Source organism: Zootoca vivipara, chromosome 3, assembly GCF_965207765.1.
Source record: "Zootoca vivipara chromosome 3, rZooViv2.hap1.1, whole genome shotgun sequence".
Taxonomy (NCBI): Eukaryota; Metazoa; Chordata; class Lepidosauria; order Squamata; family Lacertidae; genus Zootoca; species Zootoca vivipara.
In genome coordinates this window covers 8,314,294-8,331,880 of record NC_142586.1, presented here as the reverse complement: position 1 = coordinate 8,331,880, position 17,587 = coordinate 8,314,294, and the positions used below count along the sequence as shown (strand labels likewise).

Genomic DNA, 17,587 nt, shown 5'->3' with positions numbered 1-17,587 from the left:
ATATTGAAAACATGATAAAACATCAAAACACAATAAGACACGGTGGAAGCAAATCCCAGAAAGGTGCTTTGTGTCTAATTCCCTCTAACATCCCATCCCTGAGCACCAGGGAGTGACCCTGTAAGCATGCGAGGCCTATTCGCCATCCCACCGCCTTTGGGAAGAACTGGGGCCAAAATATCACCTGGACAGGCTTTTCATTTTTAATATAAAGTCATATTTATTATCAATATTTTTGTACTACTAAAAATATGGAAACCCTAAGAAGTTTATACAAAAATGCTAAAATCAAAGTTTTAGATAGCTGCATCACAATGCTACAAAATAGGATTGCTTTTCCAAAACTCCAGACTACATCTACTAGAACCACCAAGTTGGCTGCTTAAAAAAAAAGTGTCAACAAACAGATCTTAGCCTTACAACCAAAATGCAAGCCAAGAATATTCCTCTTGTGAAGATCCCAAAAAATCCAAGAATCTCCAAATCCTAAGAACTATAACACAATCTGTTAAACAGGCAGCAAGAAAAATGTTTTTCCCCCTCTTGAGCCTGATTTTACAGTACTCTGCAAGACTGGAGTGATCTTAGCAGCAGCGCCAGTGAGGACAGGCTCATGTGAGGGAGAGACAATCAACTTATGAGTGAGGGTTTCCTCGATTAAACACTGATGTCTACATTTGTCCCACTTGAATTGTACCCGTAGTCCCGTATATCTTGTTTCCTTAGAGATGCTGGGTGTATGGATCACTCTTTCTTCAGCTTTTTGGTGTCTCAAAGGAAGATTGGAAATAGGCATTTTCCCCATTGGCAAAGAGTCTGAACATTTAAATTCCAGAAAGAGCTGCTGGAAGAGTGGAAATTTCTATAGATTGCCATTCTTCCCAGTCGGGCACCTGCACCAGTACCAGACAGCATTGATAGACAGGCAACGGATAACAGCTGGCCAGGGCAAGTCGCTAACAATGGCACCTCTGATCATGTGGAAAGAGACCTCATGCAGCAGGTAAGCAAGAGGCTGAGATGTTGTAGATAGTAGGCATCTGCTGAGGAAGGACCTCCATGGTTACTCTTTGACCTCAAGATCTTCAATCAGTGTCATTTGAATGGAAGAGAAGAGAAGAGAAGGCTAACTGCTTCGTACCACTTCGGAAATGGTTTGGCGAAAGGTGTTATGTATATCTATCCTACCCTTCTCCAATGAGCTCAGCGTGGTAAATGTTTTTTTTCCCCATTTTCTCTGCCCAACAAGAAGTATGCTTGTTTCTGGGCTTGCTCTCTTTTACTGACACTGACTGCAGCCTGTCCGCTGGTAGAAATACAGCTGGAGTGGGGGGGTTCAGAAGGAAGAGGTCCCCCGAGCATCCATGGTTGCCAAATATATTTTTATATTACTGAAGCTCAAAATAGACCTCAGACAGTTGTAGAGATACCTTTCCCAAGTAACCTAAGGTTATGACTATGGAAGCAACACCTGCATGCTGAAGAGTTCTGTACTTAGTGGGCAAATATATTTGGAATCCCCCATAGGCAGAGGGGGAGGTCTCTGGGAGAGGTGAGAACTTGTTCTCACCTTCCCAAGTCTTGAAAGCCGAGAAAAGAATGAGAAAAATATGCATCCTGAAGAGTTCTGTACTTATTGGGCAAAGTTATATTTTGAATCCCCCAGAGGGGGAGGGACAGGGGGAGGTCTCTGGGAGAGGTGAGAACTTGTTCCTTCTCCCCAGGCGGGACAAAACCTTCCCAAGTCTCGAAAGCCTAGAAAAGAAAGAGAAAAATATGAGAAATGGGGCTCACAGGTAGTACTCTCCTGATCTACCTCACTAGATTGGTTTGGGGCCATTCACTATTCTGGGTACAACATAATGTGTATCATGTGAAGAGAGTGCCTGAATATTGTAGCCAGGGTGGCACCCTCTGGATATTAACAGACATCTTGTCATCTCATTGAAAGATGTGAGTTTGCTTGGAGAAGGGGTGTTTTAAGGGGAGTAATCAAATACCTGAAGGTCTGCTGTGCAGAATATAGAGCAGACTTGTCTGTTATTGCAGAAGGTGGGACTTAAACCAACTGTTGCTTGGTTGGCTATTGGCCAAACCTCCTAAGAGTTTCATAGTGAAAGAGCGGTGGGTTCTCCATTGCAGCGGGTATTTAATCGGAGGGTAGGTGGCTCTCTGTCAGGGATCCCCAAGATGCATCCTGCATTACAGATCCTGCACTGAACATAGACTAGATGATTTCTAATGTCCCTTCCAACATGGTGACCTCTTCAGCTACCGGTACTGCCCAAAGTCCCACTCTTCACAGTTTCAGAATAATGGCCGCACGACCAAGAAGATAATGCAATATATTACCCTCTCCAGAGGCCTATGGCGAGTTATCAAGGGACTCTTCTGCCACTAGGCCAAAAGCCCATTTGCAAGCTGTTCTATCTTATGTGTTTTCCTTTTCCTAAAGCTTAAGCAGAATCCAGTCACTTCCCTATTATAAATCAGCAGGTGGAGTCATGAAGATGCCCAGGACTGGCTGAAGCATGTAACTTATTCTTGATTTTTTTAAAATATATATAACAGCCTTGTTTGGGGAGCACAGGCCTAAGATTTCAACAGATCGTTATAAGCACAAGAGTCCAGAAGCTGTGAAGAAATCCTACTTACGGTACATTTTTCCTCCACTTGGTTTGAAAGACAGAGAAACCAGCTCAACAAGAGCCTCTCACTAGGCCAAGGACCAACTGACACAAGAGGCAGTTAGGGGAGGTGTCACCATGACAACGCCTGGGTCACAATGAATTCTGCAACCTAGCATGCTTGGGTTGCCGAGCAACCTAGGGAGGACCCCAGGCACTTATTTCTGGCTCTGCTAAATTTATGTACAGTACAGGGCTTTTAATTCATGCTCAGCTTTTTAATGTATTATGTGTCTTTTCCTCTACAGTTGCTCCTGCACCTAGTTATCTGTTCTGCTTATCTGCCTGCCACAAAAGGCCTATGGTTCTAGGGTGGATCACAACTATCTAACAAAAATAAAATCAGCACTAAGACCAGCTAAAACAAATTGCAGTCCCAGGAATAGGGTGAGTTTCCCCTGCCTGTCTTGTCTTGGCTTGTAATCGCACACCTGTTATGGCTGAACTGCATTCATTGGGCAAGGTAAGGTTGCCTTCCCTTCTTTTATCCATTAGGCAACTTTTATTTCCCACTCCGATTTTTATTATTTTGCAAAACAAATGTGAGTCATATTTTATTTCTCCCCAACCCCCTTCTCTCTTATCATTTTCTTTCTTCAACTCCAAACACAGTCTCCTACACAAATTTATCCGCACAACAACCCTGTGAGGTAAGTTGGGCTGAGAAATCAGGAATGGCCCTGGTCCAAGGTCACCCAGTGAACTCCATGCGCAAGTATGGATTTTATCCATTGCCTCCCAGGTCTTAGTCCACTTAATACTCTTCTGCCTTACAGTATTTCACATTCTTGAAAAGAAGATGTAGAAGTTGAGGAGGAGCAGGGAGGGAAGTGAGGAATACTGTTTCCCCCATGAAATTCACTGGGGCGTGCAGCAGTGTAGTCATTGTGGAATAAAGCCCACTACTGTCCATATATGTAGTTGTGTCATCATAAACTTGTTAGTTTATATAGACTTAATGCAGTGCTAACCACACTCAGGAGTGCAGCCCATGAAATCTATTCCGGCAAAATGCAATCCCTACACATACTTGTCTACTGAGAATAAAGCCTCGACGGATTAAACGGTTAAATATATAGGGTTGCAGATTAAGTTCTGTGTCTCATAGGGATGCACTGCTGGACCTAGAATTTAAGAGAGGGCATTTTTCTGGACCTGTCAAAGCAATAGAAGCAGTTGAGGGAGCTGCATGCTAATAGTCTTTAAAGTTCCACAAGCAAATGGTCTTCTTTCAGTGCAGCGTGTAGATGGAAAAACAACATTTATAACTGTGGAAAGGATATACAGCAGGCATCCCCAAACTTTGGCCCTCCAGATGTTTTGGACTACAATTCCCATCATCCCTGACCACTGGTCCTGTTAGCTAGGGATCATGGGAGTTGTAGGCCAAAACATCTGGAGGGCCACAGTTTGGGGATGCCTGATATACAGTAATTCATTACAGTGATTTATGTGACTTCTCTGTTTACTTCTTAAATTCTACCTCTGACAGTGCAATATAACGGGCCTACTCAGAAGTAAGCACTGATTGCTTTGATGGGACTTAGCCTTCTTCCCAGGTGCGTTGGGTAAGTTACTTTTGTGTTATACCCCATTTACCAGAAACACAGTGAAATTACTGAAGTTTGTGTTTTGCTTCCACAACAAGGCTTTTTGCCTGAGGAGTCAAAAATCAAGGACAAAGGGGTGTGTGGCTTGAAGTGAGGGGAAACTCCAGGTGTTGCTGAACTACAATTCCCACCACAACCGCAGCCATATTTGTGTGTGTGAGAGAGAGAGCGAGAGAGCGAGATGGGAGTTACACAAGGATTCCTCTCACACACCCGCCCTAAGCCGACGGCCCCGCCCGGGAGGCGCCCTCCGTCCCTCAGGGGTTCAACAACGCAACGCCACGAGCGAAGTCAAGCTCCGTTGCCGAGCGCCGCCTCTTCGCCAACGGAGGAGCCGGGCGACGGAGAGAGCGCGGCTCTCCCTCATCCCGTCCTCGCCATGTCCCTGTACAGGAACTCGGTGTGGTTCGTGAAGGGGCTGCGCCATTACTGCCGGTAAGGGAGCGGGCGGGATGAGGCGGCGCAAGCCAGCCAAAAGGGCAAAGAGAGGCGGGGGCTGCTGCCATGGCCGTTTCCACACGGCGTTTGCTTGTGGGGGGGAAACCGGACCCCCACTCCACCCCACCCCAGTACGTGGGATTTGAGCCCATTCGCCCTCCTCCGCCTCATGCTTTAGGGACTTTTATGTAACGGGAGGGGCGTTTCCACGCGCGGCGCGAGCCCCGTAAAACTGCGCCAAAGCCGCTTTTGCGGGACTTGTGTGCCAAGTTCGTGCGAGACCCTTTGGGCGCCAGGGTTCAAGGGAGGCAGAGGGGGGTCATGGGGTGTGCATTAAAAGGCTGTCAAGGCGAACGAGGCGCACCGTTTCTTCACAGGGGGCTCATGAGAAGAACCTTTGCAATTCTTATTAATAAATTATTATTAATAATAGTCCTAACTAAAAGTTGTCCCTGCAGTTACGAGGTTCCGGGTTTCGGTGCTAGGCTAGTCCTAAGGTTCGCCGCAGCCGTAGTTTCTTAACACACCCACACACTCCAGTTTTGCAGCGTTGTGTAACTTTTTTGCATTCAGTTGGAAGCTGCGGTGCCATCTAGGAAGCAAGTCTTGCCCGGTTAAAATCTCGCCCTGGGCAAGATTTTTGATAGACGTGTGTGTAGCTGCATTCACATGACCAAGCAGGGGCTACTGAACAACTTCTTCTGTATACGGCTCTCTATCCAGAGATCACAGGGCGGTTCAGGACATAAAAATGCAAAATGAAACCACAATAATACATTGTTTTTTTCTGATTGTGGCATGCTCTCCCCAGAGATCACCATCATTACGTGTCTTTAGGCGCCAAGCAAAAGCATTCCCATTTAGCCAGGCCCATGGCTATTAAGTACATAGCTGCCAAGTTTTCCCTTTTCTCGCGAGGAAGCCTATTCAGCATAAGGGAAAATCCCTTTAAAAAGGGATAACTTGGCAGCTATGATTAAGTAATCTGTGGTCTGTGAAAGTGGGGGAGAGAACTGTTATGATGATTTTTTATTCGCCTGTAGCTGTCAGCATGCTTTTTATTATGTTACTATGCTTTTATCATTGACGTTTTGTAATGTGTTTTTATTATTGTACATCGCCCTGGGATTGTGTGATAAACAGCGGTATATCAATTTAGTAGTAGTAGTAGAGCAAGGCAAACAAATTATCTGCCTCCCACAGACACATTAAAAAGTCATAGGATGTTTATGAGCCAAAGCCCTGGTTGAAGAGAAATGTTTTCGCCTTGCACCTTCTTTAGCTGCTAGGTGAGTCTCCTTGGGGATGGTGCAGGATCATGCAGGATCATGCAGCAACAGGCTCTGTGCAGAGATTGAGGGCCAGGCCTTCAACCAGGATGGGTAGTTTCAGGGCCACTTTTCCCTGTGAGGACTGTATGCCTGAATGCAGGAAACTTCAGCAGAGGAAAGTTGTTTTTGTTTTACCGTATTGGCCAGAATATAAGCCTCACTTTCCCCCCAAATTCCAGCCGTGAAATGTTAAAGTGCAGCTTATGTTCACAACCTTACAGTATGCAGCCAGGAACACAGGGCAAACAGCACCAGGAGCACTATATTTGGGTATATTTTCTTTTTTCCCCCTCCAATTTTTAAGGTGCGGCTTATATTTGGGTCAATACGATACTTGAATGTATGTTAGAATTAAAAGTTAACCTGTATTGTTAAAGCTAAAATTCCAAACCTTTTGTTTTCTGCTAGTTACTCTACCATTGTGAAAAGTCAGCTGCTAATAATGCTTGCATGGTATATTTAATCTTTATTTTTTGTAGTTTACAACAAAAATTACACTTTAGGGAGGAATTGAGTAATATTATAAATGCATAAAACATTCAAAAGCTTTTCAATAAAATGTTGGTTTTTTCTGTTTAATATGCAGCTAGTATTCTTCCCAAACCTAAGTTTTCATTGGCTTCTGCAGGAGTGGTTATGAATCGGCTAGCAAACACTTTGTTCCAGAAGACTTGGAAGTAGATGTAACTGGAAGGTATTTCATGGTCACTGGAGCAAATAGTGGTATTGGCAAGGCAGCTGCAAAAGAGATAGCCAGAAGAGGTAAGTTGAAGCAATACTGCTGCTATTGAGATTATTTCTGGGGCTGAGTTTATATAAAACAAGAGGTCTTATTTTCTCTCCTCAGTTGTACAGTCATACCTCTTGTTACATCAGTCTCTGGTTGTGTTTTTTCAGGATACGAATGCAGCAAACCCGGGTTTCGCCGCATGCGCAGAAGCAGCGCTCTAGTTGCAGACTTTCCGGGGTGCGAATGGCACCCCGGAACAGATTGAGTCCGTAACTAGAGGTTACCACTCTATTGACAACTGTCTGCAAAAACCTGGGTGGGGAAGAGATTAAGAAAACCATAATATTTAAAGAGAGTGGTTACAGCTAGTTCTTCACCTGTGGTGTGAGCCCAGCTGACGTCACAGTTTGCACAACATCTATCAAATTGAATAGTCTGGCTAGGCCCTTCTCCCATGTTGCAGACTGGCTCCCGCAGTTTCTTTCATTTTTTTCTTTTAGTACCACATCTTTGTTTATCTGTTCTTCTGTCCAAGGAAGACTTTGAAAAACAGTAGCAATCTTTGGGGATCGAAAGGAGTAGTGCATTGTCATGAGTGCTAAACAGGTGGCTTTTGCTGTAATTATGTAGAACTTGGTTTTTATCTATGTGCCTGCCTGCCTGCTTGCTGAGAGCTAGGCTCTGAAAATATGCTTTGAATAAGCATGGTCTGCGCACCTCCAAACCAACCCTATGTGTTACATCTGTCTTTACATATAGTGTGAACCAACTGCTTCACAGTGGCAGAGGACTACCACCAGGCTCAGGGAGATAGCAGTTGTTACAAGCATGAGAATTACAATACGGATAAAGCCTCCGTTAGCCCCAGTGTAGATTTTGCAGGCTGCTTACATAAAAACAACAACATAGACTATAGAGTTCTCCACAGTACCAAATAACCCTGAGTGAGCTGCTAAAAGCATTCTTGGTGGTGGTGTGAGCAAAATATTCTCATTTTTTCTATGACCACCAGTGCTGAAATAGCATGGAGCAGTAGTGTGTCACATTTTCTTTCTCTTTGCTATTCCTAACCTCCCATGTCAAGTCGTCTGGAGGCAGTCACATGAGTCTTCCTCCTAAAAAAAGGGTGGGTGGGAAAAGGAGGCAGGTGGAGCCAGTATGAACCAGGTCTCCCCAAGATCAGATGTTCAAAGACAGGAGATTATCTTCTTGTCTTGCTCCACTTGCACTGTATTTTAGCAGTTGCTTCCAGTAAATGTAAGAACAAGGCTATAGACTTGTTAATATTTCAAGCGACTCTGTAAGAGTGTGCTATTCGGAGACGTACTTAGGCGCTCTTGGTAAGGAGACATTGGCGCTGCTGCATCCCTTGGATCCTTGCCAGAGGAGCTGAACCAGAGTGGAGAGGGATGATTTTTGCCTCTCACCCCCAGGCCTGTGCCCTTGGTGAGGGCCAGCCTGGACAACCCCTAGGTATGCCCCTGGTGCTGTTCAAGTTCATCATCTAAATAGCTAAGGGACTTTGAGAGGAATTCAGCATAGCACTGTGACAATTGTTCCATCATAGCTGCCAAGTTTTCCCTTTTCTCGCGAGGAAGCCTATTCAGCATAAGGGAAAATCCCTTAAAAAAGGGATAACTTGGCAGCTATGTGTTCCATCGGTACAAACATTTCAGGTAACCTGCAGAACAACCCCTCTCTCCTGTTCTGGGGATTATCCTGAGCCCTCAAGAAGCAATTGGGAGTGGGAGGAGAGGGGAGGAAAAGCTTGATTGTGCTAGCAGAAGTCCTTGCCAGGCTTCCACTAGCAGGGGTCATTAGTTGAATCCAGCCCTTAGCTGCCTGAAGATCTGCCATTTGTCAAAAACTTCTCAATTATAAAAAAGCATTCTCTCTGCATTTGCGCAGATTAAAAATTCTGTCAGATATAAAGCTATATGGAAACTTGATTTGAATGCTTCTTTCATGCAGATAGTTCTATACTCCTTTTCACTTATTGTTTCTGAATTCTTTCAGGGGGACTACTTTATCTAGTTTGCCGAAACAAAGACAGAGCTGAGGAAGCTAAGAAAGAAATAATAACAGAAACTGGTAATCAGGTAATTGGATGTTTTTTCTTCTATGCTTTGTCATTGGAAAGATTACATGTTGCCTCCAACTAAGTCATACTAAATGGAGGATTTTTCATTCCATATGTTGACTCAGATGATATTTCTACTGCATAGCTAAAAGTAAGATAAAAAAAATCACCAGAAATTATTAGTATCCTTTTTTTAATAAATAGATGATGCAGCATCTAAGGGAGTGACAAATATTGCCACAAATATTGCCACAAATGCCCAACAGTCAATTATGCATTAAAACTGCCTTAAAACTAAGAAAATGTGCTCCCTCTTTGGATCAATCTGTGCTATACTGTAATTTAAAGCAGTGTTATGCTACTTTAAACAGTCACTGTTTCCCCCAATGAATTTTGCATGATGCTGAGATTAAAATCTTTACCTCTGAGTCTCCATCATTACCTTGTACGCACTTGCATTTGTGGAGTAAGCAGTCACTGCAGTGAGCAGCAGCTACATTATCAGAAAAATGGACTCTCATTCTATCCTCTCCCTTCCATGGAATCCTGAGTCAAGAGTAGCTTCTAGAGCTATGAATCTCATTGTGGGTAGCCCCTGTATGTTGCCAGGTTACTTATGCAACAAACGAAACAGTTCTCACAACCCAAGTTGTGTTTTGCATTTTTTGCTGCTTGGATTTCTCTCTTAACTACAAATATTCAAAGATTCTCTCTGCCATTTAGTTGCAGCTTGGCTAAGTGGATATATTGTGTTTCTGTTATCTGATTATGTAGTGTTGTTAAAGCGTGTTAAATGAACCCTTTCAATCTTGCGGTGGGGTGATTGAGCTGTGCTTGGGATGTAAGATTTTGAGCCAGGTGATGCTGCAGAAAGCTAGTGAATTGGTTGTACAAATTTTTTTGGTTTGGTTAACAACTCTTCTTTTCTCCTTTCCTAGAATGTTTTTATCCATATCCTGGACATGTCTGACCCCAAAGGAATTTGGGAATTTGCTGAACGGTTCAAGAATGAACACAGATTAAACGTCTTGGTGAGTTGGGAAGCTCATCTCAAGGGATTTGGTGGGCTGCCAAACACATTGACACCAGAGTTTGAAACTCCCATTGTTCTAGGTCAGGAGTCGGCAACGTGTGGCCCATGGAGGCTGTTTAACCGGCCCATGAGCCGCCCCAGAATCGAGCCGCCCACTTGTGAGTCCAGCGCGCTGTGCTAAACCGGCGCAGAGCGGGGACTCTTCCGCGGCTCCGGAAATTGCTTATGCGCATGCACCAGAAATCGCTTATGCGCAGGAACGATTTTCAGCATTGGGGCATGCGCAGAAGCGATTTTCGGCATCGCAGGCATGCGCAGAAGCGATTTCCAGCTTTGCACTGTGCTGGCCCACCTCACGGAGGATCTCTGCGAGAGTGATCCGGCCCAGGCAAGGTAAACCTTGCCGACCCCTGTTCTAGGTGCATTTTGCGACAGGAAATTTCCATAATGCGAGCAGTTTCTGAGCTGTGGAAGCTGTACTGTGCCTAAGTTTTCAGATTAAAACTGCCACTGCTGGAGAAAAGGAGGACCTGTTTCTGCCTCCCCACTTCCAGCCACTCTCTGAGAACCTGAGAAGGGACCCTCATAAGAATATTAGGGGGGCGGGGAGGGGAAGTATGTTTTTGTTTTTCGCAGTCTTCAGATGAGGACTAGACCATGTGAAAAATGAATATAAAATTTTAGCTGCAGTTAATTCATTTTCAGCTTTGTATTCTTGTTATTCTATTGTGGTGCCCATAACCTAGGTTTAAGGTGCCATTTAGCTCCTAGCTTTCACATCTCAGTTTCTAACACTGATTGACACTACCTAGTAACTAGCAGTTACTTGCTTGAACAAGAAACAATTTGGTAATATTCTTTGTACTGCTAGCACAGTAGTCAGAAATTCTAAATTTCTGTGCAAGCGTCATTTTCAGATGGCAGCTTAATGCTGCACCATTGAGATTTATCATTCTTGAAAGTATTGTATGCAGCATAGTGCTTTGACTCCCATAATGGGAAGCTTCCTTATTCTTTATTCCTTTCAAACCATATATTGCTTAGTATACAGTATTCTATTCTATACTGACTGGTAGTGGCTCTTCAGGGTTCCAGGTGAAAATTGTTTCCAGTCCTACCAAATTCAACCTAGAACTTTCTGCATATTCAAAGCGCATGCTCTATCACTATGGCACAGCACAGATATATTTTTAAACTATCTTTTCTTGTTGTAGGTCAACAATGCAGGCTGCATGATAAACCAAAGAGAACTAACGAAAGATGGGCTTGAAAAGAATTTTGCTACAAATACTTTGGGTATGTAGGGCAGTTTTCCTGGGAAGTTGTTGTTGTCTGGAAGTGGAGGTTATGCATTTCTGAAGGGTTCTGCTGATGTCTGAGTAACCTTGGCTAATGTTTATACAGTACTATCTAATAGGGCCTCCTGACATATAGATTGAACATCCAGTTCAGTCTTTTGAAAAGCAACAACACAGAGGAAGAAACATGCATACAGAAATAACATATTATTGAATTGGATTACCATAAACAACTTTCAAATTATTTTCTTCCTTGTCCAGTAAGGGTCGGACAAGAAGCAGTGGGTTTAGACTGAAGGAAGGTAGTCTTGGAAGATAGAGCAGTTCAGTTTCTTGGTTGTGAAATGTGGAATTTAGATTAACAGGTTAAACAGGTGTATGCTGCTTTTTACATAAAATATCCTGCTTTAGGGCATGGAATTGTACTTGGATAAGTAATCATATATCAGGTTTTTAACTTGGTGCATTATTTAACTTGGTGCATCTCCCCTGTACCGCTCCTGGCCTCCTGTAGGTCGGCCGCTCAGTCGGAGGCGGCTTCAGGTTCTCCTGTGTAGGTGCAGTGTCGTTGTCTCCCCCATCCGCCCCTCCGAGGCGGTGGCGGGGCCCGGTCTGCCTCTCGTGCTGGTGGTGGAGGCGGCTTCAGGCCTGGCCCTCGAGGCCCGGCCTGGCTCTCGAGGTGGCGGGGCCCAGCCTGGTGAGGTAGGAGGAGTAGGGGGCAGGTGGAGGAGGGGCCGGGTGGGGTGTGTTGGTACTACACAAATGGCGTCTGTTCCTTTGCCGTCCACTGGATGGCGCTATTATTTTTTCACAAAATCATGTTTTTACCTGTGACAGGTGTCACATCTGTGTAATCTAAGTTTATGCAAACACTCCCATATTGGACTGGAACGTTGCGTCCAAATTTCAACACAATCGGTCAAGCGGTTTCGGAGAAAAGTCATCGGCCACAAACATGGACATATTACATTTTATATATATATATAGATACCAAAAACAACAACAACTTGTGGAGGGTAATGCATGCTAAACATTTTTTATTCATCTTATAGGTACATATATTTTAACAACAGCCCTTCTACCTCTCTTGGAAAGAGAAGATGACCCTAGAGTTGTAAGTTTGTATGTCTTAGTTTGGGGGCACTTGGCTGTCCCTTTTGATGTCATTCCTGTTCTCAATATTCATAACTCCTAGGGCGGCAGGTAGGTGCTCTACCGTTGGACAAAGGGGCCATATCAATTACGATTTTCCTCACTGCAGGCGGACCACTCTCTCCGCCTTCAGAGGAAGATATATGAAATGTTCTGTAGTCTCTGGCAACCCACCCAGGGACAATAGGATGGTGAGGCCCATGGCAGCTAATAGCGTATTAATTGGGGAACAAACGAATTTAACGTCTGACTCAATACCATGACAAACCATTGCATATGCAACTGCAGCCCTCCAGATGTTTTGGCCTACAACTCCCATGATCCCTAGCTAACAGGACCAGTGGTCGGGGAATTGTAGTCCAAAACATCTGGAGGGCCGAAGTTTGGGGATGCCTAGACTAGTGTTTGCCCTCCTGAGTGGGAAGCAATGTTTTCTGTTGTGTCAGAAGCCACTGAGTGTTTAAAAGAATTATCATTCCAGTTTACAAATGAGTTATTTCCAACAGCGGTGTATAAAAGGTTCAGTTATATATTTCCAAGAGGAAAGAGTGTCATAGACAGAGAGAGATTTGGCCTGTTCTGATTGATGTGGTTTCATTTTGTGTAAGAACCTTTGGAATGTTTGAGTAATTAATCCACGCTTGGAGTGTGACTTTTAAAGGACCGTTGGCAAGATAGAAACCAACAGGGCTGTCAAGGGAGTTGGCCAGCATTGTGAATGACTCTGAATTTCAGCATTCAGTTGCCACTCCTTGGGTGGGGGGGGGGGGGCTTGTGGCACTACATGTTGTTGGACTATGTCTCATCCTCCCATGCTGGCTGAGGCTGAATGCAGCTGGGATCCAACATCTAGAGGGCCACAGGTTCCCCACCCATGCTTTAAGTGAACTGCTAAACTTACATTGTCATTGTGAAATAAAAAATTCCTTCAGTAGCACCTTAAAGACCAACTAAGACTTAGTTGGTCTTTAAGGTGCTAATGAAGGAATTTTTTATATTTTGCTTCGACTCAGACCAACACAGCTACCTACCTGTAACTAGAACTATTGTCATTGTGATTATCTATGCAAGTTGCATGTAAAGGCCAGTCTAGTTGTGGATAAGGATTTCATAGTTCCTTTGGTTTGTTTATTTTATTTTGCAGATCACTGTCTCCTCAGGAGGAATGTTAGTTCAGAAACTAGATGTATCAAACTTGCAATCAGAGAATGTGGCATTTGATGGGACAATGGTCTATGCGCAGAATAAGGTAAGATCTATAGTTCTTGAACAAACAGCCACAGACTACGTAGCTGCTTTACAATCCTATATTTTTGTCACACTATATATTTTATGTACTTTGCTTGCTCTTTCTATAGATAATTCTTTAAAATATTCTATGTAAAGTTTTGTCTTACAACCAGCACCCATTACAGTTGAGGTATTGGGACTATTACACACTTGTCAAGCTGCGCCTTTATTTACATAGAAAAGACTCCTTTAACTCACTGTATCTCGTAGAGGCATTGATTCAGTTTGGAAATTCTAAACCTGTAGGGCTACATCCAACATTCTTAAGTCCAGAGATTATGTACTGTTAAGTAAATAGATTATTTACTAGTTATTATTTAAGAGAAACTTGCTTTTTGAAAAGTATTTTTTCCACCCTGGTTTCAGGAGTATAAGATTTTTTTTGGGGGGGGGGACTTCATTGGGCAGTACCAACTGGGTGGTCATTCTCCACTTGCTTGAAGGCAGGAGAAAATGCCATTGGCTTTGCATCACCCTCTTGGAATGGTTGTTCCTTTTTCCTGTTTTGCTTAAAGCAGACCAGATTTCAGTGGTGGTCTTCTGGCCTAGCGTGTGTCACGTGTAGTGAGTGTGCAATAACCTTAACAGAGGGCTACACTTGAGGGCTCCTCTGCCCTTCTCTCATCTAAAACTGGAATAGAAATAGAAACCTGCCCTGTTGTCACACACAAAGAAGGCAGGGCACAGGCTAGCTGCAGTGCTGAGCTTCCAAAGGAAGAAATAACCGTGCTGCATAAGTTGACACTGAATAGGAAGATGCTAGACTAATGGCCTATTGATCTTTTTCAGTTTTATGCCTTTTGTCGTATCCTAGAGACAGCAAGTGGTCTTGACAGAACAGTGGGCTAAAGCACACCCCCATGTTCACTTTTCTTCTATGCATCCTGGCTGGGCAGATACTCCAGGTACTTGTTGCTGAGCAGAAATATTTAATCTCCTTGGCTAAAACAGGAGTGGGGCACCTGTGGGCCTCCAGCTGTTACTAGACTACCGTACAAGCTGCATCATTCCCAATTGTTGCCTGGGACTGATAGGAGTTAAGAGTCCAACATTCACCCCAGAGCTAAACAGAGAGTATCTTTGGCTATTATATAGGGGATGGGAGAGATAGGAAGGAGAAGCGGCACACCCTTATTGTTCCTGTTTCTCTTTGAACTTTTGCATTTCTTTGTTGGTAACCTGAGAACAAATAGATGGGTTTCCTTGGCACTTGCAGAGCACTAGGCTTAGGGATAGAGAACCTGTTTGAAGCCAATTCTCATCAGCTCTGGTGAATGGTTATAGAGGTGACAAGATTCTGTTCAACAGCTTCTGGAGGGTCATAGGTTCACCTTGTCCTTGATTTAGCTGCTTTGGAGAATTCTTGCCACCTTGCAGGTAACTTGTGCCCAGGCATAACTTCAAGCAAACTTCATTAAGTGTGTTTAAAGGGCTCTGTGTTATCCAAGTGCTTAGATCAGGGGTTCCCAACAAAATTTTCTCGAGGACCCCTCATCGAGCCGCTATTGTGACAAGGACCCCCATTAAATCCTAATCCTAAAATTAAAAAGTGAGAGCCAAATTAAGAGTCTTTTTATATTTTATATTTATACGTTTTTTTACAGTTACAACAGAGTACTCCATCAGTATACAGTTAGTTTTAATTTTCAGTTCTTAATGAGATGAACCACTTTTTAACCAACGGTCCATTTTTAACTATGCGAACTGTAGCTTCCGCGAAAAACAACGTTTTGTTTACAAACACTACTGTTTTGCAAAGAGGCAGCACGTGCCAGGGAGGAGGGAGGGGAATGGAGAAGACAGGGTACCTGCGCAGTAGCGCACAAATGAAGCCGACGCGCGCAAAGCATCTTGGGGAGGTGAGCGTTAGTAGAATGTGTGCGCTGCCTCTTTGCAAAACAGTAGTGTTTGTAAAGCGCCACCTAACGGCATACAGCAGAACTACTGCCTCTATCTAATTCTAGTTTTGTGCTAGACTCTGCTCATGCAGGAAGCGGCCAAAACAAAAAATCTGTTATCATACGAAATATATTTAATATATTTTTTATTCTAATAGCATCTTGCGGACCCCTGGGGGTCCCCGGACCACCTGTTGGGAACCACTGGCTTAGATAGTGTGAGGAAGAATAGAATCTGGTAGCATAAAATCATACGGAGTGTTAAGGTTTGTAGGAAGAAATGTCCAAGGGCCTTTTGTAGACCGAAGCCGTAGCAGAGCCCAAGGTTTAGGGTAGTGGCAGTCAAAGAGCATGATTAGTGGTAGACACGTGTTTGTCAGGAAGCTGTTACATATGCTTATCACAATTGTCACCTTGTAGCAGTGAGGTCATCTATGCCAGATTTCTACGAGAAAATGAAGAATAGATTGCGGACAGAGGACCAGGGGGCAGACACAGTTGTATGGCTTGCAGTCTCCCATGAAGCAGGCAAGCAAGCAAGTGGGCAGTTCTTCCAAGGTAAGGGAGTTAATGTATCATTGAATGCAGTATAATAATAGAGAAGGACAGAATAAGCTGTCCCTAGTAATACTGTATATATAAACCAAATAGGGTAAACCTGAAAAAATGAACACATTGAACTCTGATACAAACTGGTACAGGGCTGGGATTGGCTGCAACTCCCTACTGAATACATATTGTGGAAACCTGGTTTTGTTGTGCTACCATGAAACAGTCCGAACTTTATGAACATTTACATTCCTGCAAGCAGGGCCGGCTCTAGGTAGAGTCCCGGTGGTATGGGGCAGCGGGCCGGTAGGCGGGGCACTGCATGGTGAAGCCATGCGGAAGCCATGCTGCGCCCTGCGAGGGCGCCGGAGCGATCTCCGCCCCTCAGCGCCAGGGCGCCCGACCTGCTTGAGACTGCCCTGCCTGCAAGCTCTGTTCTCCCTTCAACTCACTCATGGGAAGTTTAGAAAAGCAGGTTCAAGAACCCAGGTTCTTGATCGTTGAAATAACTTATTTTGCCCTTTTGTTCCCAGACCGGCAGCCTGTTCCAACCCACTTACCACTTGCACGAACAAAAGCTTCACCTGGTGATGAAGAAAAACTGATGCAGTCTCTGGAAGAGCTCTCACAAAAGTTTAAACCCAGATAATCATTAGAGTCTAAAAGCATTAACAGTGTGTACTGAACTAATGACCTCTTGACAATCTGCAATTGGAAAGCTATAATGCATGCAAGTGAGTATAATCCAATAACATGCTTTATTATAGGGCAGGAAGAAAGACACTGTTAAAAATTCAGTGATTCTGTTTTGACATGCTTTGCGCATCTTGATAATTTCCTCCAGCTAGAACTAGTTTCTGGAATGATTCTAGAAAAAAAGTTGAAAGCACTTGGGCCGCAATTTCATTGACACTAGGTTTCAATCAAGAAAAGTGTAGGCATACTTTAGTTTGCAAAAGATTTGATTATGGAGCACAAAGAAGAGTATTTGTATGCCTACTTGCATTTCCTCCTTGTCAGGCTGTAACTTCTGTATCCCCTTTATTACCCATTTTACATTTTTTCTTTTAAAAATCCCAAATACTTGGGGATGAAATGCTGTGATGGTTAGTGCTTGTATTACTAACATTCCAGTGGGAGCACAGTGTCTATTTTCTAAAAATCTCTCAAGGTGCTAATTGTAAGGAGGCTTGGGCCCATCTCCTTTTTATGTAATAATCATGCATCAAGAATGCACACTGTGCCACAATAAGTATGAGACAGCCCATTCTGGAATCACAGAATTGTGGAGTTGGAAGGGACCCCAAGGCTAATCTAGTCCAACTCCCGTGGAATGCAGGAATACTAGATTATACACAGGTGGCCACCCAACCTCTGCAGAATTGTAAATTTGCTAGAGTCTAAACATTTTTGAAATTGTATTTTGGTTTGCACTTCTGTAGTTTTCCTGCAAGAAAAATCTAATTAAAACAATGTTTGAAAAAGCATTCT

General features: G+C 43.8%; 1 protein-coding gene and 2 long non-coding RNA genes across 6 annotated transcripts; 1 reads left to right on the top strand and 2 right to left on the bottom strand.

Annotated features, from left to right (window-relative positions):
* Positions 1-194: 194 nt before the first annotated feature.
* On the bottom strand, positions 195-2,773 carry LOC148686156 (uncharacterized). The gene is made up of 2 exons (XR_015949294.1): positions 2,656-2,773; positions 195-1,755 (listed from the first exon to the last, which is right to left on the bottom strand). It is a non-coding gene; the product is annotated as an uncharacterized LOC148686156 (long non-coding RNA).
* A 31-nt stretch (positions 2,774-2,804) lies between these two features.
* Positions 2,805-17,583, top strand: DHRS12 (dehydrogenase/reductase 12). 3 transcript variants are annotated; one of them, XM_088667160.1, is made up of 11 exons: positions 2,805-3,074; positions 4,180-4,255; positions 6,695-6,828; positions 8,813-8,895; positions 9,815-9,907; positions 11,124-11,205; positions 12,260-12,321; positions 13,504-13,608; positions 14,464-14,554; positions 15,968-16,105; positions 16,630-17,583. In XM_088667160.1, the coding sequence occupies exons 2-11, from the start codon at positions 4,224-4,226 to the stop codon at positions 16,743-16,745; spliced, it is 936 nt and encodes a 311-aa protein (XP_088523286.1). In that variant the 5' UTR covers positions 2,805-3,074; positions 4,180-4,223; the 3' UTR covers positions 16,746-17,583. The 3 variants fall into 3 exon arrangements, with proteins under 3 accessions (XP_088523286.1, XP_034966138.2, XP_088523287.1); XM_035110247.3 differs by lacking the exons at positions 2,805-3,074; positions 4,180-4,255 and adding an exon at positions 4,550-4,732; XM_088667161.1 differs by lacking the exons at positions 2,805-3,074; positions 4,180-4,255 and adding an exon at positions 4,550-4,732 and having other exon boundaries at positions 6,653-6,828.
* Positions 6,518-9,457, bottom strand: LOC148686155 (uncharacterized). Of its 2 annotated transcripts, none has more exons than XR_015949298.1 (2): positions 9,319-9,457; positions 6,518-6,804 (listed from the first exon to the last, which is right to left on the bottom strand). It is a non-coding gene; the product is annotated as an uncharacterized LOC148686155 (long non-coding RNA). The 2 variants fall into 2 exon arrangements; XR_015949297.1 differs by having other exon boundaries at positions 9,299-9,435.
* Positions 17,584-17,587: the final 4 nt, after the last annotated feature.

What these genes read in the sequence shown, in the direction of transcription:
- DHRS12 (XM_035110247.3), top strand. Translation starts at nt 4,677, where the DNA reads ATGTCCCTGTACAGGAACTCGGTGTGGTTCGTGAAGGGGCTGCGCCAT. An exon ending in AAAAGAGATAGCCAGAAGAG is followed by an intron (nt 6,829 to 8,812) that starts GTAAGTTGAAGC and finishes GAATTCTTTCAG; the next exon opens with GGGGACTACTTTATCTAGTT. An exon ending in TGGTCTATGCGCAGAATAAG is followed by an intron (nt 13,609 to 14,463) that starts GTAAGATCTATA and finishes GTCGTATCCTAG; the next exon opens with AGACAGCAAGTGGTCTTGAC.